At 39.9% G+C, this 22224-nt stretch overlaps 1 protein-coding gene across 2 annotated transcripts in view; it reads right to left on the bottom strand.

Moving 5' to 3' along the window:
* The window catches only part of prdm5 (PR domain containing 5), a 54860-nt gene that overhangs the window by 21182 nt on the left and 11454 nt on the right, over nt 1-22224 (bottom strand). For both annotated transcript variants that reach the window (XM_032573064.1, XM_032573065.1), the window contains exons 9-13: nt 17499-17583; nt 16276-16433; nt 15690-15783; nt 10796-10956; nt 4785-4878 (exon numbers count right to left, since the gene is read on the bottom strand). In XM_032573064.1, coding sequence (XP_032428955.1) covers nt 4785-4878; nt 10796-10956; nt 15690-15783; nt 16276-16433; nt 17499-17583 — 592 coding nt within the window. The remainder of the gene's footprint in view (nt 1-4784; nt 4879-10795; nt 10957-15689; nt 15784-16275; nt 16434-17498; nt 17584-22224) is intronic.

Here is a 22224-nt window from a genome sequence, read left to right as displayed (position 1 = left end):
AGTTAGTTTTTTTTAAATTTTATTTAATGTTTATGGTAAAAAGTTCAGTCTTGGTCAAATCTGACCAGAGCACTATCTTCCACATTTGTGCTGACTCCGCATGGCTCGAGGTAAACTGCAGCCTGGACATTTAATAGCTTTAGTTTTAATGATGGCTTTGTTCTTGCCACTTTTCTAGTGGGTGCAGAACTAATAGTATCTCCTTCCAGAGCTGTGCCGCTCCTCCAGAGACACAATGAGCCTCTTGGTGGTTTCTCTGATTAATGACTCCTTGCCTCTCAGATTGGATGAATAAGCATGTTGTAGTAGGTGTGAAGTTGTACTGGACTCTTTGCAAACAGGTGAACTCTAAGGAGTTTAAGTAAAGGTGCGACACGAATACAAATGTACACCGAGGACTGCTGTAATAAGTAATAAATCATATTTTCTCAATAATTTTCATTCTGATGATTGATATTTCTTGATTGAAATTTTTAGAGACTTTATATTCCATTTTATTTATGGTTTCTGTTGTTTTATTTTGGATAATTTAAAATATCTTCTGGTTTCTATGTGAAGTGTTCTGTACAAAATTAAATATATTCATCTTTGAGAGGGCAAACTTCCGTCATTATGCCATTATTATCAATATATTGCTTGAAAATTGTCTCAAAACAACAATATCGTTTATCGCGATAATTACAGGGACGATATGTAATCCATCTAAATTTATTATTGTGACAGGACTATCCATGTTCCCCATTTTATATTTGTTAAAAATGGAAGAAAAAAAACTCAATTTTTTTCATTTATCTCACATTTATGCATGTTGGTCTACAACAGAATCCAAGAAAAAAAAAATCTTAGTAGTGGAAAAGCTTTATGGATTTATGCTGTATGCATATTTTTCACACCAAGCATCTATCCATGCTGACCCACATTGGCACATCGCAGCTCTGACAGCTGTTAACAGTAGACGTGTCCTTATTCTGTTCCTGCTCTCTCAATTTGTAGGAATCACTGACATAAACATCTATAAGCCTCTAAATGCTCTTTCTAGACGCCGAATATGGGCAAAGACATTGAAGTCAAACTGGGACCCGTCCCCAGATTAATTTTTCCATGAGCTGAAACACACACCAGTTTGTTGCACCACGGCTCACAGACTAACAATGATGCTAGCTGCCAACATGACATGTCCTATGATGTCAATGTGACGGCGTGTCACTAGGTTCTGTCAACATTTCCCTTGGCAAGGATCGCTTTTAATGACCCCGCGACGGTTATTCACCACAACGTGGCACACATGGTGGGAAAGTCTGCTCTCACCGAGCTGTGATGTGAAGTAGTTGATATCTGCGTTGCCGCCGGGCCAGAAAGAATAATTTAGAAAATGATAGAAACATCCATCATGAGCGCTAAGCTCCACGACGCCTCGGTCCAGCGTTTTCTGACAGCTCACACTTTATGGGTTGTCAGTGATCTCATAAAATCGACTGCTTTCTCAGAAGACGCCAGCCTCCGTGGCACTTCGGCTAATTTGTTCGAGCCCAACACGATGTTCCCTGACCAAATGAAACTGAAACGCGATCCAACTCAAACACACATTGCGTGCCTTTCTGTACCGCTCCATGTATTGGTGTTGATGTTCTTTCAAATTTCCCTTTAATCTGTTTCACACTACGCGAACATCGCTTGCCGACTCTGCCGGTGAAGCGCCACGGTGTTTTGCGTAAAGTGATAGGGGTCGGAAGGAGATCTCTGGGGAACCCCCAACAAAGTCCTCAGTGTTTAGCAGGTAAATAATCAATGCTGACTTGTTCCTGTGAAGCAGGAAGATAAACAAGATTAAGCTTTCCTGTCTGTCATACAGAGGAGCGGGAGAGGTGAGGGGCTGTAACTCTGAGGGTGCACTGCAAAAACACAAAACCTTACCAAGTATTTTTGGTCTAATTTCTAGTGCAAATGTCTCAGTGCACTCCAAATAACGCAAAATTAATTCGCAAGTGAATTTTCAGCAAAAAAATAGAAGCTTGTTTTAAATCAATAATTCCTTAATAATGATAAAAAGTACAAGTTCCACTGGCAGATTTTCTCACTTAGAAGATGGGAAAAATATCCTGTTATAAATTCAATAATTTGCCTAGGGAACTAGTACTTTTTTTTTTTACATCTATCTTAAGGATGAAGTTTTTTTTTTACTTAAAACAAGCTCCTAGGTCTTGCTTAAAAATTACTTGTGAGTTAGTTTTGCTTTATTTCGAATTGTCTAAGATATTAGCTCCAGAAACTACACCAAAAATACTTGGGTTTTTGAATTGTGGTCTAAAGGAATCTTTAAGCTTTATCTTCTTTTATTAGACCCATTTTTTACAATTTGGGTCAAATTCAGGAGTCATATCTGCAATATATGTGTTTAGATGTATCATGATGTATATGATAATATGATGTCAGGGTTGTCGCTTTGGGAAGGAGCAAGTTATTTCTCCCCTCATATAAAAAAACAACAAACAAACAAACAAAAAAACCCCCAACAACTACAGAACCAGAGGACAGATTTACAGCTAGTCGGGGTCGAAGGTCGTGCGGCTGGATGCTTTCTTGGCGTGGTCTTTTCTCTGTTTGCTCCTTTCTTTTCCTTTAGGTGTCTCTTCGGCTCCCACCCCTCCCCCAGCATTCCTCGCTTTTGTTTATGCCATATAAATACAATCAGAGCGGCCTGCAGACCACACTGGTACACATTCTCTCTTTCTGTTGGTTTGTCCTTCACACGTACACATGTACGCAAACACACGGATCCGCCGTTGGCACGACACAAAAAGGAGCTGTTGACAAAGTGCGGTGGGCTTGTTAAGGGACCACCAGTCAACACACGCAAACACTCTGACACAGTAATCTTACATGCAGCTGCAACGAGTGTTTAATGGGCTTTTATAAGACTTATTTACATGTGGAGCTGTGCATGAGGCTAGCTGATGAGTAAGTTTGGTCAGTTTTTTTTTGTTTTTTTTTCTGTTGATAAACTCCATGCAGCAACATAGAGATGCTTCATCAGGCCAGTCTGTGGCCACAAATGGAGAGAAGACGAAAGAGGGACGTGGCACAACGAGGAACAGAAAAGGAAAAAGTTTACAGAGCTTTGAAAAAGTATTAATTCTGTCTTCTTGTGACCACAAGTTGTACTTTATTTTTATGTGAAACACAAGTTGTAATCGGAAAATCAGATTGCACATGAATTAGGAATCGCTCTCAAATATCATCTGGAAAGTAAGGTGTGCATTTTTGTTCAGCACCCCTCTATTATGGACGAACCAGGGGCAGATACTACAAGCTCTGCTCCGTTTCATTTGTGATTTCTTTTAGTTTTTACATCAACTATTCATGAAATGAAATGAAAATTACTGGTATTACTTAACATTTATTTCACCTTAGTGTATGTGTGTCCCATGTACATAAACTAAGGCACATATGACGCACATGTGATGCACATGTGATACCCATGTGAAAACATGGGACTCACATGTAAAAACATGGGGATCACATGGGTTTTTTCCACAAAGTATTCCAAAATTACACGTAAACGTGTGAAAATTTGTGTGAACCACATGTGCATTTGTTTATGTGGTACATGATTTTCAGATGGGATTTTTACATGCAAAATTAATGAGATTTTTATTACATATTCAGTATAATCACTCAATCTTTACGTGGAAAAAAATTCTGATCATATGTGGTGCACATGCGAGAAATATGTGATCCCACGCGACACACGTGATTCCATGTTGAATAAACCATGGATCACATGAACGAAATACTTTATCACATGTGGAAAATGGGAACCACGTGTGAATTTCATGGGATTGTTTTGCAAGGCGAATATTTTGACTGTGCGAAGTGTTGCATGATTGGTCAAAATTCGGTTGCCGTGTTTTATGCGGAAATGCGCTCGGACAGCAATGTTGATATTTCTCTTCAGCTAGTCACCAAAATCCGGTTTTGGTATCCGCGGAAGACATGATTACTATTGAGAAACGTTTATTTGATGCGTTGAGAAATTGTGTTAATTAGTTCATCACTAAATAACCAATATAAACTCTGCCTTGCCGGCAACCGCGTGACGGCTCGTCGTCTGTTCGGTCATCCGCTGGTCGTGTTTTTGGACTGTGACAAAAAACCGGAGTTCCCATGCAAAAACCGGTCTCGAACCCAGAACCTTCGTCTTGCAGGGCAACAGAGCAGCCCCAGACGTGTTTTTCAAGTTTCACCAATTCGCCATGATGTACTGCTTTCTGTTGGCCTGTGACATAAAACCGCAATAAAACACAATGACGTTTGTGACTAATTGGGGAAAAAGGTCCAAGGGGTATGAATACTTTTCCGAGGCTCTGTAAGTGGGAATAAATGAGAAAAAGGAGAAGACGGCCAGGAGGCAGGCGGAGAGACAGAGGGAAGAAAAAAAGAAGGGGATGGAAGCCAAGAAGCGTCTGTGTGGCCGAGCCAGGCCTCTGCACCAGTCTGTTGGTAAGGAAACACACAGGAATGTGTAGCTTTAGTTTAAAGCAGGCGGATGAACATCCAGGGCTCAGAACTGTGGGGGTGCAGGAAGCTGATGAAAGCAACGCTGCAACATATTGCATCTTTCTAACGTCTAAACACGATCCAACCAGATTTGATGTACAGGAGAGGTGCTGCGAACTGAGATGTTTAAATCTTTCTGTGCCAAGAATGGCCACTGCGTTCTTAAAAGGATTGCTATGCTGCACAAGTGTTCCATCATTTCATGACCAGATTCATTTGACACCAACCTGTATGGCTGCGGATGTGAACCCTCAGCGTGCCGTTGCTGGCGAACTTCTGTCCACAGTAAGGGCAAATCTTCTCCTTCTCCCCTGTGTGAGTCTGACACAGAAATGATAAAGAGAAACATGTGGTGGATGGGAAGACAACATCAGAAAAAAAAAAACATTCAATCTTTGATCCTTCCAGTGTTCTTAAAATGTGATCCAGTGTGACTGATGGATTTTAATATCAGAAAGTGTATTTGTCAGATACTCATCTATTTGTCGACACCAAATCTGCTGTTTCATTTCATCACAAAAAAGCTGTATGTGCAGGTTTTAGCCAATCACATGCAAGACTTTTTAAGACATTTTAATGCCAGCTTGAATGAAAGTTAAGACCGAAGAAACTATAAATATCGGGAATGGTATTTTCCCCAATAACCCAGCTTGAGGTTTTTTGGTACAAAATGCATCCAGCCTCGTGTGGGTTCGCAACAAACATGAGGATGTAGCAAAAACAAACGTCCGTAACTGGCAACAAATTTGTGCTTGAAGTGCAAATTTGAGCGCAAATAACACACTGAAGGCGACGTCGCTTCATTTCCTATAGAGCTTCCACAATGAGAGGACAATGGACCTTACCAAGCTCCGCCCACAACCGACTAGTGGCCGCAACTCTCTCAAACAAAGCCTCGCAGCGCCTTGTTTCTATGTAAACATGGCGTCTTCCACTTCGACTGATTCTCTGCAGTGTATTTCTGACTCGATTAGTGCATCATTTCTACCGGATTTTCACAATATATCAGCTACTACGATGGACAGAGGAACTAAGAAGTTCATGTCATCTTTTTTGGATGAGATCAAGGTGTTTGAGCCACGCGATGCCTCCAACATTGTGCACGTCACAGCAAAATGCTTTCGCTCGATGAGGAAAACAGCAGATCCACACACCCTCTACATCAATAGAGGATGCCTATTGTTCTTGCAAGGCTGGGTAAGTCGGGCATTCATCGTTTTGTAGGCTACTTTTGAAATCAGTCGGTGATTCCCGTGGTTTGTTGGCAAACGTTTGAGTGTGCCTAGGCCTGATACACTGTACTTGGTGCTAGAGTGGCTAACACAAGTAACAGTTTAGTCCAAAGCCTTTTCTGCTAAAATAAAATCTTTAGTGTATGTCAGATACAGACACATTGCATATTGATCTGGTTAGCTAACGTAAGACTGTGCAGCAGACAGGCTTCAAGGTGTAGAAGTTGTATAAGTTCTGCCGTTATGCTGTACTTAGCTAACGGGAAGCTAAGTGTGTTAGCCCACGAATGGGCATCAGCCAATGAAAAGCGGCCCCTCTGGTAAGGTCCATCGCTTGCCTTCCTCAAGACAACTGACTGAAGTGCTGAGCTCCTACAGGCAGATGTGCACTCGCATTGCGATGTGACATGAGAAATGTGAAAAATGATAAACTTTTGTCACGCTTTGTACATGGGGTTTCACCCCGAGTGGTAACAACTTTTGCCTGCTCATTGCTCCCCATTTGACGAACCATGACGGACACAAAAAAGCTAGCTGGCTAGCACAGACATATTAGCAGCTAGTTAGCGGTAGCCTCAATTGACTCAAGTCACATTTGAGTTGTCTGTATGGGACTGAAACTAAGATTAAACAGTCTCGTCAGAGCAAAATGTAAGACTTTAATTTTATAGATTAATTTTTATTCTTAAAGAGTTTGTAGTTAGCTTTTTCTTTGCAGGAGAGATGCACATTCTGACATCAGCTCTGCAAGATCACAGACGGCACACAGATGATGGAAATTTGCCAGGATCCAAAGTCCAAAGATCCTTCCAGCTAGGAGGCAAAGGTTTGTTTTTAAACTACTCCTCCTTCTCCTTCCCCTCCTTTCACTTTCAAAACCTGAACGCGGCTGAGCGCTACGAACCAAACCAGGCTGCACACGCAGCTCCCACAACTCTGGGTTCCTGCTTCCCAGGCTGCTGTAAATCTTTTGAAACAACAATGACACTGAAAGGTCCAAACTCAGAGCGACAGCTTCAACAGCCGTACGGCGGCGCAGGAACACCTCCCCTCCGGGGCCCCCGTCCTTCTCCCCGTCGCCCCACCGCGTCCCTCTTGACACCTCAGGTGTTTTGTTACAAACCCCCCCACCCCGTCCTCCCGTCCACACATGCTCAGAGAAAAGCTGACACAGACGAGCAGGCTCACTCTCAACAATGCACAAACAAAACCCACTGATACGAACACATGGGTTCCAGATGGATCAATGCTGCAGAGCGCCGCTCGTACAACAGACGAAACCTCACCGGTATTTTTACCTTCACACACCGACAGCCCGAGGGAGCGTCGCCTGTGTGGAATTTATTGACGGTTGTTTCTAATTACTGCGTGTTTTCATTATTTTTATTTTTTTTTTTTTCACATGAAGAAACAAAACAAAAAAAAGCAACCCAGTAATTTTCAATCATTTGTGCATTCTGCACATTCTTGTACATACGTGCAGAGAGGACACGGCGCCCGTGTTCACGTTGACAAGAACACACACGTTCTCATATAACGTGAATCCAGGCTCGTGGTTCGGGATGACTCATCGCTTTATTCTGAAGTGGCACAAGAGGACTGTAAGTGAGCCTGGATAATGGCCGTCACTCAAAGCCATCCTTAGCCATGATGATCTTGTTTTCTTCTCCTTTCTCCTCCTGGAGCTGCTGCTCGGTAAACCGACACTTGATTAAGCCCCCAGAGGCCATCAGGCGCTCGACTAATGCCTGTGCATGTTGACAGGAGGCTTTACCCACAACTGTGGAGAAGTCGCATACCACTTAATGGTTTTATTTGTTCAACTGCTCCAAACGGAAAAAAGCTACGACACACAATAGAACTGGTGCAGCTTCCAATGCCAGGGAGATAAAAAAAAATATACAATCACACATTGCAGATGTATTTCCTAGTAGGGATGAAATGATTAATCGGATTAATCGTGATTATTCGTCTCATCTAATTAAGTAATTGATTAATCCTTAACTTGAGCATAGCGGCCATTCTATTCTAAAAGAGGCCATTCAGAGAGGCAGTGATTAAGACAAAACTGTACATCTTGCATCTAAGGTAAATATTTTCTTCACAGAACTCCTCAAATGGCAGTTTTAGTTTCACATGGTTCAGAAAAAAACCTTCCATAAAGCACCTTTAGTTATTTAATTATTAATTGGTAAATACAAAAGAAATAATCAGCAGATCAGCTCTGCACTGTGTTAATGTTAGAAGTATTTTCTTTTTATCTGTAGATGCATCCTTCGCCTCAAAAAATTGAGTTCACATTATTGCATTTTAGGAAATACATTTTTTATTTTCTTATTAAGAAACTAATATTAGAAATACATTTTTTTAAATCTATTTTTAAATGTATTTCTAATATGTTTCTTGCTTTACTAATTCGGTGACATCTGAAATCAGTTGCTTTCCCTGGATTTTCTTTAGGGGCGTCGTAGGGGGAATCACAATGGAAAATTGTACTATTTGAATTCTCATTTGTAAAGATTGTATATCTATTTGTGAAAATCTTGATAAATACACTGAAGTGTACAGTTGTAAAGTGAATATAGGTCAAAAACACAAGGTTATTAATACTGTTTCTCTGTAGAGATTTACTTAAATATGTCAAATATTTCATCAATATCAAATTTTTTCTAACAAAAAATATATGAAGAATGGCTTTATGTAACTTGTAAAGTTTGACTTTAACCCTATTGCATGTTAATGTAAATCCAATTTTTCTTCGTCTCATGTCGAAAAAACATTCAGAAATGTATGGAAATCTAACGCCTTAAAGCAAAAAGCTGAGCTTTCTTTGTCAAATGTTTGGTTTATAACGATACTTATGCTTTTTTATATACTTAATACATTTATAAAATATTTGTTGACCAAATTTGGGGCAAAGTCACATTTGCAATGACAATTTGGGAGAGCACAAAGTTTCCAGAAGCAACTGAAGTGTTGTGGTCAAACGGGGCGCATGTAAACACAGCCAGCAAGTCGTCGTCTCCTCGGCAACCTGACTTTGATCAGGCCCGGGCCCCAGGCGGCCTCCAGACGTTGGTCAGCAGCGAGGCAGTTCAAGAGTGGCTGTCTTCGGGTCCTACTGTTCTGGGACTTTTTCCCTTTTGCCGCGTGCCAAGAAGCTGCTTGGTTTCAATCTTGATCCACAACCGTCCCGGGCGGCGTCAGGTTTGGGGCTCGTAATCTGCAAAGAGATCTTTTTTGGAGCTGTGAAGCCCTGCAGAGCTAATGTACTGACTGTCGTTTTGAATCTATAAAGGAATCCATTTGATAAGCGGCAGAAATCAAGATGGATGACTACACCGAGTTCGATAATCTGCGATATTGCTGCAGATGGCCGCATCGCTTTATGATGACAAGAGGCCTGTTCGGATTTCAAACAGTGAAAGCTTTTTGGAGGAGCAACAGGGTCAGCTAGCAAAAGGTTTAGGTTATGAAACAGCATCACAAGTTTTGACCATCTCACAGAGAAACATTTAACCGTTAAGAGAATGTCAGAACTGAACACATACTGGCTGCAGGCCGACAGGGACTACACTGTAACAACACAAAATCAAAGTATTTTTGGATGAGTTTCTGTAGTGCAAATATTTTAGTACATTTGAAATAAGACAAAAGCAACTTACAAGTTACTTTTCAGCAATAAATAGGGGCTTGTTTTAGGTCAATAGTTCATCAATTGTGATGAAAAAGTGCTAGTTATAACTGAATAGTAATCTGCCAGTGGAACAAGATAAGACTCATATTATAAGTTCAAATCTTTGTTCCACTAGCAGAATATTTCACTTGTAATTTGTCATTTTTTATCAATATTAAAGAATTATTGACTTAAAACAAGCTCCTACATGATGGTAAAAAAGTTTCTTGTAAGTTATTTTTTTCTTATTTCAAGTGTGATAAGATGTTTGCACAAAAACTAAACTTTTGAAAGATTTTGTGTTGTTGCAGTATAAGCAAGCGCATGGAAGAAGGCACTCTTGCATGCAAAACATGATGGAAAATGAACACTGAACATCACCCTGTCATTGTTATATTGAGTAGGTCATTCCTATGCCAAAACATGGTGGTGGCAGCATTTTGCTGTGGGGCGGATTTTGCTCAGCAGCTGGATGGATCTAATATGAGGGAATCCTGGAAGAAAACCTGTTACAAGCTGCAAAAAAACTTAAGGTCCACCTTCCAACACGACGATGACCTTCTGTTAAAATGGCCTAGTCAAAGTCCAAATATAAACACAACCAGATTTGAAGCTATTTTGTAAAAAAAAAAAAAAGAGAGAATAAAAGAAGTTTTCCATTAAGACTTGAAACTGCAATTGTACCTATAGCTGGTTCTACAAGCTAATGACTCAGGGGTGCATTCCTATTTTTCAGGTTTTTTAATTGTAAAACCTAAAAAAAAAAAAAAAACATTTTCTTTTCACTAGTTGGTTATGAACAGAAGCCGAGAGAAGTTTCCCCATACACTTTTTCCCAGTTGTTTTCTCGAGATAACGTGTGTTAAACCTGATTCTTCAGATGCCACCACAGCATGCCATGATTTCTAACTGTAACTCATGGCATCTTTATGTAACCATGACTCTTCATCTTGAGAAAACCATTGAGGAAAAAGTAAGATAATCATCTTGTTACCAAGAGAAAGGAATTAATGTCTTCTCCTGATAATGGAAGAAATGATCTTATTATTGTGAGAAACCTGTCGATGTTTTATGATAACATAAATATCTGGTTATATTGGAAAAAAGAGACTGCAACCGTTCTCAACTTTTGTAGCTATGCCCCACTTCACATCTATTAAATAAAATCCCAGACAGACTAAAAAACTCTCCGATTTACGGTTCCATAAGTATGTTTTCTTTCACTTTATATAGTTTGAACTTTACGTGTCACGACAATTTCGTCTGAACTCAGTTTAAAGAGGCTGCGGTCGCGTAATCACTGCGTGCGATTGAAGCCCGCTCCACTCACCTTCTTGTGGCTCTTCAGGACCGACGGAGTGACAAAGGCCTTCTCGCACAGGTCGCACTTGTACTTCTTGTGGCCGTCGTGCACCACCTGGATGTGGACGTTCAGCGTGTCCTTCCTCTTAAAGGTGGCGTCGCACTGGTCACATTTGAATGTCCTCTCACCTGCAGTGAGGACAGGGAGCCCGCTTTAGAGGGAGCTGCTTTGTGTGAGCTATTGTTGTCGCCTCTCTACACCTAAACAGCTAGCCGGAACACAATTTCACCATTGTGTGGGCAGAGAAAACTATAAAGAGAGGGCTTTTTCAGCTCCACACAATGGTTTTTCAGAATGGTCTGGCTGTGCTTTACTCTTTTTTTTTTTTTTATTATTCTTTTACTGAAAACATACCCTGTTTTAATAGTTGTTCTGCTAAAAGAGCTGAAAAGGGCTGCAGTCAGACAGCATGCAGACAACCCGAGCAGCTCCCGGCGCGGAGCCCGATGTCTGCCTCGGCTCTCTGCCTCCGCACAACAGCCTCTATTGTTGGGGAGTCCGTGTTTCCATTATATGGAGATCATTCAATTTCCACAGCCTTCTTCGGATGGAGTCTAGCGAGCGGTTTCAAGCCCGGTGATGGTCAGTTCAATAAGACAGAACACAACTTGGAAACCGAGGTTCGGCGTGTTTTCGATCAGCCGGAGACGTTCGCCTGCCGGTGATAAATGTCAACAGCGGATCGCGCGCAGATTCTATTAATACGCAGAGCCAGGGTTTTTTGCTGAATCTGAAGCTGTGCATGTTTCCACACAGTAACACACACGCACACACCCCCACATGCATCCCAGTAATATACACACGCACATGCATACTTACAATGAGTTATTCTCAAAGCCTGGAAGTAGTAAAAACACAGGTGGTGTAAAAAAGAAAAAAGAAAATCATCTTATGCAAGACTGAAAATGTATGTTCAGGAATTTTCCCGAATTTGAAACTGGACTGGATGACATGAATATTATCACTGGTTTCTTCTGTCATGCTTAAAGGGGCAGGATTATGTATTTTCCAGCCACATAGTACCATTTTATAGAACAATCAAGTCAACAATGTCACCTTCAATTGTTATAAAAATGCTATATCAAAAATGACTTAAATCTGACTTTGCAATTTAACACCTTGAAATTGGGCCACTGTCTCTTTAAGAAACTCCTGCTCTTTCTGAAGCTCCGCCTTCAGCACGACGTCATATCAACGCATCAATCCAGTTTCTCAGAGTGCTGGATTGAGAAATAGTTCACATCGTGAGCTCAGCGGGTTTGCTAATTGTTGTTGCTAGTTTGAAGGAGCTCAGTGGGAGAGTTCACAGCTTTGACCACAATGCCAAAATTAACTAAAGAGTGCAGCAGAAATAATGTCCAACCAGATTGTGACGTTGACCTCAAGTGTACTCAGGTTATAAGGCACAGTAATGATTCAAAGCACACCAACAAATCCACATCTAACTCGCTAAAAGAAAGTTTTGGAGTGCCCTAGTCAAAGCCCGAACATAAATCTAATTGAAGCGGCGAGGCATGACGCTAAATATCTGGTCAGCGCTCTAAATCCTTCCAAAAGTAGCTGAATTAAAACAATGAGTCAAATGAAAGTGGAGCAAAATTCCTCCACACTGATCTAAATGACTCATCGGTAGTGATTGCAAACGTGATGGCAGTTATTGATGATAATATTGGTGATCAGCACAGGTTTAGGGGATCAATTACTTCTCTTCTAGTTGGTTGGGATAACTTGAAAGAACCATTTGAATTTGTATGTATTTAGAATATGTGACCTGAAATGTAAATGTGACAGAAAACAATAAAACAGAAGATGCATAAGGGAGAAATCATTTTGTGCTGAATACAAATATAAACCAAAAATAAACGTGTAACATTCACACATATTTAATAAGTAATACTTGTCCTAAAAAAGCATCCATCACATACAAAGCGGCTGCAGCAGCATGTTGCTCCAGTTATTTTTGCTTCACAACATAAATGTTCAAAAACCCCAAGTACCCAACGTCTGCTCTACGTTCTGGAGCGGATTTGTTCCAGTTGTAACTCGTCTGGACTTAATACTTTTTATAACTTGATTTATGATGGATTTTAAATAATGTGACTTCTTTTTTGGCTGTATATACTATGCTGTGATTTTTGGGTACCCGTCTGCAATAATTGATTAAAATAAAGTTCGTGTAGCACACTTTCTTTCTAGTTTAGTTTTAGTTTTAATTCTGCTTCAGTGTAACCACTGTGGAAAAAAATAAACTATCGCTTGCGGACGCAGAAAAGCAAGTTGCAATCCTGATCAATATCGTTCTCATTAAACCTTTGCAAATACCAAAAGGGTTTAAGTCACGGAGTAAGTTGTTACAGTTACCCTTTAGGAAAGTTATAGAGTGAAGGCGCTATGAGAGAATTATTTATTTTAGTTTCATTATTGAAAACAGCAGATTTTTCTTCATGAGGAGACACTCTTTGCTTTCCTCTGTACCATAGGAAATAAATGTAGATGAATTCTTTTTCTATTTGAAGCACTTATGCATCAGTGGAAGGAGGGAGCCGTCAGAGTCGATACACATCATTTGCCCGAACAGCAGGGCTGTGCACAGCAGTGGAAACGCACAAAGCAAACCACCAGGATAGATTAATAGTTCCAGGTGAATAAGTTTGGGAGGACGAAAGTTTAGGGCAGAATAATGGAAATGTACCTATAGAAAACAGATTAATAATGTAATTCTCCCTCCCACAGTGCGGTGAAATCTGTTAGTATACTGCCTGCCACCTGGGACAGCAGCAGGAAATGCCTCCAGTTTTACAATCTCCTTTGTTATCTGGCTCTGTGAGAGAAATGGTGCTGCATCCTGCCAAGCCTCAGCCACAGGGTGTGTCAGCCTGACGATCTCTCAGAGAGAGGACACATGTTGTTAATCAGCCACAGGGACGAGCTGATAACTCATAACAATATGGGAAATATGGAAAGAACTATAAAACCCACAAGGAGACTAGATTCAGTGGGAAGGAGTAACATTTCTGGACCAGTTCATGGCAAAACGCATCGTATCTATCTGTCTGTCTGTCTATCCAAGAATACAAATATCCATCCATCCATCCATCCTCTTCACTTAAACTGGATCTCTGGGGAACAGAAACCCAGACATCTCTGACCCTGCCACCACTCTTGAGCTCATTTTTAGTTGACAAAAGTCAATCCAAATAAAGAGCATTCACACCAATATATTTAGATTTTTTTTGGCTTGTTGAAAGGTCTACAACAAATAAGCACTTTGTACCAAGAAGAAGCCTCAACAATGACGTACAGTGAGATTATGCTGCTTTTAAGAGAGGATGCAACAAATTCTTTCCCTCAGTACAGTTGCATTCAGACGCAATTACATGCCTCATTACTCTGTGAAAATACACTCCAGAATTCTGCAGCTGCAGCCTTTATGGGTCTGGTATTGATAGTACCATTTGCTGGCTACTGTTTGCTAAAGCTGGTTGATTTAAAGTCAGCATAACATCTATAATTTTTTTAACCAAGTTATTTATCATAGTTTTTAGGCAGCCTCTCATTTTTTTTAAACTTGTCACTACAGCTCTGTTCTCTTAAAGAGAAACAGATAATAAGATAATGTCCCGCTGCAGTGACAGGCTCCTGCTTCAATTCAACCGTTTTAACACTTTCTACTTTTAACTGCAGACAAAAATGCATAATTGATGACGTTGCAACAGCACTTCAGTAAATATGGCATTGAGAAGGAAAAAGTAGAAGATCCCTTTAAGTGCTTTATTGATTTTTTTCCCCCTCTTCCTTTTGTTCTTTTTGGTATTTCTACAGAAAGCAGAACTTAAAACTGGTTCGGTCTTAGAATAACTCTTTGCTGGGTCAGAGCGAATCAACTCTTGTCAGATGCAGGCGACAATCTGCAGCTAACATGGAGACCAATAACAAGCAATTATAAAGTTTCAACTTCCCATACTGTAAATTTCCCCACGTTCTTTGATTCACAACTGGAAAAAAATAACTATTAACACTAAAAAGAAGATGAGCAACTGTCTGAAATCTTCCAGCAAACATTGATGTGAATGCAGACCGATGTTTGCAGAATCAATTAGACTTAACAGGACATTGAAAATGCTGATCAGCATTGCAAAGAGCTTGCAGAAACACTGACTAATGCTTAGAAAACGAGCATACAGTCCTTGAATTTTTCACATTTTATCAACTTATAACCACAAACTTCAGCTTCATTTTTATTGTGATTTTATACAGATGCTCAACATAAAGTAGTTTGAGACACTTTGACACTCGCGAATAAACTACTTGATTGGGGGAACCTTTGTGGAATTTAATCCAGGTTTGAAAGTCTGATGAAGGCCTCCGAGGTTTGTTAGAAAATATTAGTGACCAAACAGCTTAATTAAGACCAGTGAACACAGTAGAGAGGTCAATGGGAAATATGTGGAAAACATTATAACGGAGTTGGGTCATAAGACTATAACAAAAGCTTTGAGCATCTCTAGAGCATTCTTCAATCTATCATCACAGATCCACAGCTCTGGTGGGGGAAACTGTTGACAGGACAAATCTTGGTGGATCAGTGGCAAGAAGAAAGATTGGGCTGAAAGAAAGTAGTAGTGAAAGGTGGAAGGTCACCTGGCTGTATGACCCTAAACATACAGCCAGAGCTACAACGAGAACAGAGCCAGCCAGGTTTCCAAAACTGAGAATCACCGACTTTCTAAATCTGCCTTTGCCTAATTAGGGAGTGCAAAGTTGGTTGAGGTTTGTGGCTGTAAAATGTGGAAAAAAATTCAACTTTTGTAAGGGACTGTGAATGAGCAAGCAATTTTTGAAGAACATGGTCCATACTTACTGTTGTGGATGAGAAGGTGGCGCTGCAGAGAGAAGGGGGTGCGGAACAGCGCCTTACACTCCTCGCACTGAAAGGGCCTTTCCTCGGAGTGGGTCTGCAGGGAAGAGTCGGGCAGAGTCAGCGTTTCTCCTAATGAGCAAGCTGAGCCGCCTCCTGCCTCAGCTTGGCCTTTAAGACGGCTTCATAAACTGATTTTAATGGATCGTACATAATAGAGTTTCAACCCAATTAGGTCTGGTGAGGTGATGAAGACAAGCGGCTTAAGGGGATTCTTGTGCAAAATGCTTCTGTTTCACCTGACCATGCCCGCACCGCTCCGCCCCGCCATCCACTCCCCTATCAATCTGAATGACACCTTAATCCCTAAAGTAAACACGAGGAACCCGGAGGGCTGGAAAGGGCCAGAGACCCCACAGATAACAACCACCAACGAGACCCTGATTGATTACAGCCTTGCTAATGACTAACTTTGAAGTGACAGATTGTCTCCCCAAAGAAAACAATGAATCTATAAAGAGAAGACCTCCTACTCTAACTTAATTTGCTAAAAGACAAACAATAGAGCTCTGATTCTGCGTTTGCTCACCTTCTTGTGATTCTTGTAGACGTTGCGGTGAGCGAACTCTTTCCCGCACAGCTTGCACTTATACGGTTTATCTTCGCTGTGGATGATCTTGTGAGCCGTGACCTGATCCAAACGCTTGAATGACCGACTGCAGATCTCACAGGTGTAGGGCCGCTTCTCTGAGGGACAGATTGATGCAAGTTCTGCTTAGTTAGCAGAAATAAAACTTAAGAAAAGTACAAAAAGTTGAAACTAGATTGTCTAAAAACCACGTGACCTAATTCATCTCATTGTTTGACATTCAGTCAGACTAAAAGTTTCCTGTGTTAGGCCAGTTGGGATTTCTAAAATAATTTCTAGCTCCTAAATTTTAGAACAATGAGACATAGAATTTCTTCTATTGTTTCCTATAAATTCAGAAGGTTATATGTAGCAAGCTGAACTTGCCAAGTGTAGACATTTTTGGGAACAAAAGCAAAAAAGTGAAGATATGAATTGAAACAAATCCTGTAACCACATGGGCTGAAAGACTACTCTGAGGCGAAGTAGCCATTATTCAAAAAATAAATGGAAAAGGCCTGATTACACCTTTGCAAAGGCACAGAGGGACAAAGACTCTATTTTACGGAGACATGTCTGATGAAACTAAGCTTGTAGTTTGGCCATAATGACCATCATTATACGTTAGAGGTAAAAGGAAAAACATTACCAGTTTAAGAACTTCGAAGTAAAAGCTGTTGCAGCGTCGTGTTGTGGGAGTTTGTGCTTCACAAAAAAGATGGCATTCATAATGTTGGGATATTGAATCAACATCTGAAGACATCAGCCAAGAAGTTAACGTTTGGCGGATGACCCTCAGTGTCCAGCCAAATTCATTACAAAGTGTCGGATGGAAAACAAACTCAGTGTTTTGGAGTTACCATCACAGAGCGCTGATCTCAGTCCCGTAGAAAAGGAGGCCTACAAATCTGGCTCAGATACTCTAGTTCAGTAAGAGGTCCGGGAAACTCTTATGAGAAGCTTCTTGATACTCGAAGTATAATACCAAAGTCATACCATTCAAAAAGGCAATGCTACCAAAAACGATCAAACCTGTACGTAATAATGTAAAGTATTACAAATTCTCATTGTTCTGGCATTTAGCAAATAGGAAATTGAAAATCCCAACTGACTTTAAACAGGGCACGTTTACTCGTGTAATAATCTGGTTTCCACTGTGCTCATTTGATGGAGTGTTTTCTTACCAGAGTGTGTGATCATGTGGCGTTTCAGCTGGTTGGTTGAGATGAATTTTTTGTCACATGCATGACATTCAAATATTTCGTGTATCTACAATAAAAAATAAATGACAATGAGTTTATGTTAAAGCCATGCAAATGTTTTTTTTTTTTTTTCCTTCCTTTAAAGCCAGGGCCGACGGGAGCTCGGGGGTATAATTCTGGGATGGTCAACTGTTGCAAAAATCTTGACTGTTTTCATTAGACTGATGTCCACACACAGAAAAGCAATTAAAGTGATGAAAAGTCTCAATCTCTTCATTGCTTCAGTGCGTGCTTCCAATAATAGCGCTTTTAATAGTTCCCACAGCTACAATAGCATATGCTAATGCAACACAGCTCCTCTTGTCAGTGCTGCTTCTGCAGAAGCTTGTTCAGCTAAATGATGATAATGGAAGTCTTAAGCTGCTTTTCAGCTAAAGTGTCATTATGGAAAGTTTGATTGCTCCTCGGCATGAAAAATACTTCATGCTCGGGCGGAATTGATTGAAGTTGTGAGAACATGCCACATTACGCAGTCATAAATGTGCCATATTTATAATAACACTTTATGTTTTGGTAGGGAAGGGATTCTTTGGAGCGTTTCCACCTTCCAGGGGAAAAGTAATTTGTCAAGATCTGATTCGATGGTGACACAAATTCTGCCTCTCTGATGTTTGTGTTATGACAGGCAACAGATCACTGTGTGTGTGCGTATGCGGGCGTGGGTGTGTGTGTGTGTGACTCAATTTAAATTACTGCCTCGTTTAATGGCTTGGTCTGCAAAACTGGTCGAGGTACAAGCGGCATTCATGACAATCTAGATTCACATCTGGATTTACGTGCATAAAATAATTTGGAAAAAATTAATGAAAGAAAATACAACGCTTTCAAAAAGTATTAACATTCTCTTAAAAACTTGTGCCCCATGAAGTCATAACAACCACAAACTCTAAAGTATTTTGTTGGGATTTTCTGTGATAGATGAACATAAAGTATCATGTAATTTCGAAGTTGGAAAAACTGGTGCATGGTTTTGTACAAATAAAAACCCAAAAAGAGTGTCAACCATTTAAGATCAGCCAGGGTTAAACTCCAGCAGAAAGTTAACTCTAAACATAAATAGTCACAATTAAACAGTTTAGGTCAAAGCATATCCATGTGATGTAATGACCGAGTCGCAGCCAGGAACTAAATCCACTCCAGAATCCATAGCAAGACTAGAAAATTGGTGGCAGCAACGGCTCTCCATCTAATTTGTGGCAACTTTAGTTAGTATGAGAGTGCAGAAAAAAGCCAGAAATAAGTGCATGCATCACTTTGTGTTGATCAGGTCACAAAGAATCTCAATAAAATGAAACAAGGTTTGTGGCAGTAATTTTTGAAAAGACTCATGGGACAAAACTGATGCATTTTAACGTTATATTAATCTATGTATGAAGTTTAAATACTGGAAAAAAGAATGTCTTTTGCTGCTTTTTAACTGCAGTGAAATTATTCTGTCACAACTTTGTCAACTAGAAAAAGCTGTTATAGTTCTCCTAAAACGTTCTTGCATAAAATCCACACATGAGTTTGGCGAGGTCGCCGTACTCCGATCGATTCATCAAAGTTTAATGCTGTTTCCTTAAGCTAGTTATATATTTTACTGTCTCTGGTTTTGTTGGTGCAATAGGATCAAAACACTTTTCCAGCATCCGCAGTGAAACAGTGATTCTCTGTTTCAATGGCCACACAGGAACATCTTACTCTTACTGCAAAACACAAAGGAGATTTGAAACAAGAGCGCTCCGAGTCGAAGATAGCTGAGGTAGATTAAACGCCCCCCCAGAGGAACAACCGTACTGTAAATCCCAGCTTCCAGGTGACTATAAGTCTTACAAAGTGTGGCATCCGAAGATGAACAAGCCAACAGGGGTTTTGTCTGTAGCTCGATCTGAGTGATGGATTTTGACAACAGAAAATTACAATTCCCAATTACCACCATTTTTAATGAAAGCTAAGCGATGACAGCCGCTGGGGTGAGTTATCGGAGACGGCCAGGATGCTCATATATAACACCAAAAGTCTCCCAACGTGCAGCTTTGACCTGGCTGAAGAGCAGCTAGGATAACAACACGTCCAAAAGAAACTCCTCGAACATTTTTTATTTGGTTTTACAACGGATGTCATAAAGAATAAGAATAGACTGCAAACATATTCAAATCTCCGTAAACTTTAATATTCCCGGGTAATATTGCGAAAGACTAACAAAAAGTAGTGAAAAGGAAGGAAAATGATACAATATATTTTACAACTATGAACAGTGTGGCCAGAGAGTCCTAACAAGCTGTCGGCCATATTGATAGAGACCAGTTAAATAATGTAAATAAACTCATTTGTAAACATAAAAGGACTCATGTCATGCTGTATATTTCACATGCACTCACTCACTTTTGCAGTACATGATGAACAATTACTCTCATTACTACCTGTGCAGATGGTTTTTTTGAACTGCTGAACTCTCAAATGTGCGTTCATCTTCACAATGAGGTCATGTAAAATCATGTTCTGTATAATATTTCAACATAATTGCTGACAGCTAATAAAGTCTGATCCCATAGTCCATTCCCTGGAAAACATGAGTGTTTTTTATGCCATAGCTCTAAACTGAGAGCATCAAAGCCATCAAATGTTCACTGTGGATCAAATTTTTTCTTCTGCAGATGTGACTTTATTAACGACGAGTCGTCGTTTCAGACGACTCTGTTGTGCAAGTATTGCTATTTACATTTTTTGAATTAGAGGAAATTATACAGAATGGTTCGTCTTCAAGTACGTTCACGAGCATAAACTTCGACGAGCCAAATCTCCATGTGTGAAATCACTGAGTGCACCACAACAACTCTTGATCATGTGGATGTAGTTACTAAGGGAAGAAGACTCACATTTTGCCTTTATTAAGCATCAGTGAGATGTTTAAAATGAATTCTAAATGGTTTTTCTACAAAACACTAAGACATGTTGACGGTTTATTTAGGTGAGAGATTGAGACTTTCATCAGAGTCTCAATCTCATCAGAGATATGGAAATGTTGACAGCGATTTGGAAATATCAGATTAAAATTTCTACATTCTGTTGGGATTATATCCAAAGACAGATGTTTACAGGTAGCCATGCTAACTGTGCTAATCATGCTAATCAGTAAAACTAGATAACAAAATTAGAACTCTGTAGTCATTTCATCATTGCTTGACAAAATTAGTAAAACTCTGTTTTACCACCTCTGTTCTCTCATACACCCAGTGTGACATCACCTCTTCCTGTATATTAAATACTCTCACCAGAAATGCTATAAAGAAATTTTTTGAACACTTTTACAAAACTTACAGAAAGTGGAAATTGAATGTTGTCAACGAATTTTGATTGGTGAATCTCTCACTATTAATTTAAAACCAGTAATGATCTTTTCTTGTAGTTATTTGGACATTCACTTGGAGAATGACAGGACAAAAAGCTAAAAGACTACACATCGGATCCCTGGTATTTGGAGATGTTAGGGATTATGGCTGCCAGCAAATAGATAAAACTCCGCAAATACTTCCTCTGATGTATCCTCAAGTGGTCTTCCTAATTTCCGTCACTTGAGGATACAACCAATCAGCGCCAAAGGAAAATGAATAGTGCTCCGGGATTGGCCGCTTTGCAAACACCAGGCCATTGGGCCTATAAGCTTCCCAGGCTGCATTTTCTTTTCAATATTTTAGATATGCGCTACAAAAAAATCTGAAACTAGACAAATTTTCCGGGAATAATTCGGTAAAATCTGAAAATAACACTGCTTTTCTGTGACTACAAAAGCCCAAATAGGCAAGTGTTAAAAAAAAAAACAAGGCTACACAACTGTGAACAACATTAACAAATATATGTAGTAAGTGCTGAAAACATTTACTTGTGATTCTACGCTGAATGCCTAACAAATTAATGTTCCTTGGTTCATTAGCTGAAGTGACCGGGTAGCAGTCAGTAAGCTTTTGACATCAACAGATGGTCTGAGCCTGAATCAGATCTTTGTCTGAGATCTGACTGAGGTATTACACAAAAAGTACATTTTAGTATTGTATTGTTTTGATGCTGGTGATTAGAAGCCAAAAGCAGATCAGAACCAGACTCTTGATGAAAGATGAGGATTAAATCAAAGACAGGTGACGGAAAGCTGGACAGGAACAACAGAGGAACCACGAAACCAAAGAGCTGAAATTCTAGGCGGAGTGATTTCTGACATGGAAACCAGGTGACTACAATCAGCAAAATGAATGGCAGCTTGAGTGAAGAAACTGTGAAAACTAGAGCAATGGCAGAACAGAAACGCAAATAATTAAAAGCGCACCAGTCCGAAAAGGGGTAAATATAAAAACTAAAGAAATAATTTGAAATACTAGAGCCAAAATACAGAAATCTCAGCTACATTTTCAAAGTTTTTCCTTAATATTTATCACTAAACTCAATGCATTCAGTGACCAAATGAGCAATTTACAGCATTACATAGGAGAAAAGCTGAACATGACATTGCCAAGTAAGGACTTGAGCTAAATGTTCCAAAACTTTGTGAAGTAAATCCCATACTTTCAGTGGAAAGCATTGCACTTGGGTTGTTATAAATGTTATAACCGATTATTTAAAATGATTTATGTAATAGCAGCTAATTGCGCTAAAATTACAGCTGTGTGACTCA

This window comes from Xiphophorus hellerii, chromosome 9 (assembly GCF_003331165.1).
Source record: "Xiphophorus hellerii strain 12219 chromosome 9, Xiphophorus_hellerii-4.1, whole genome shotgun sequence".
In the NCBI taxonomy this organism is placed as follows: Eukaryota; Metazoa; Chordata; class Actinopteri; order Cyprinodontiformes; family Poeciliidae; genus Xiphophorus; species Xiphophorus hellerii.
Note: the sequence above shows the minus strand (reverse complement) of the source record. Positions and strands in the feature narration are given on the sequence as shown.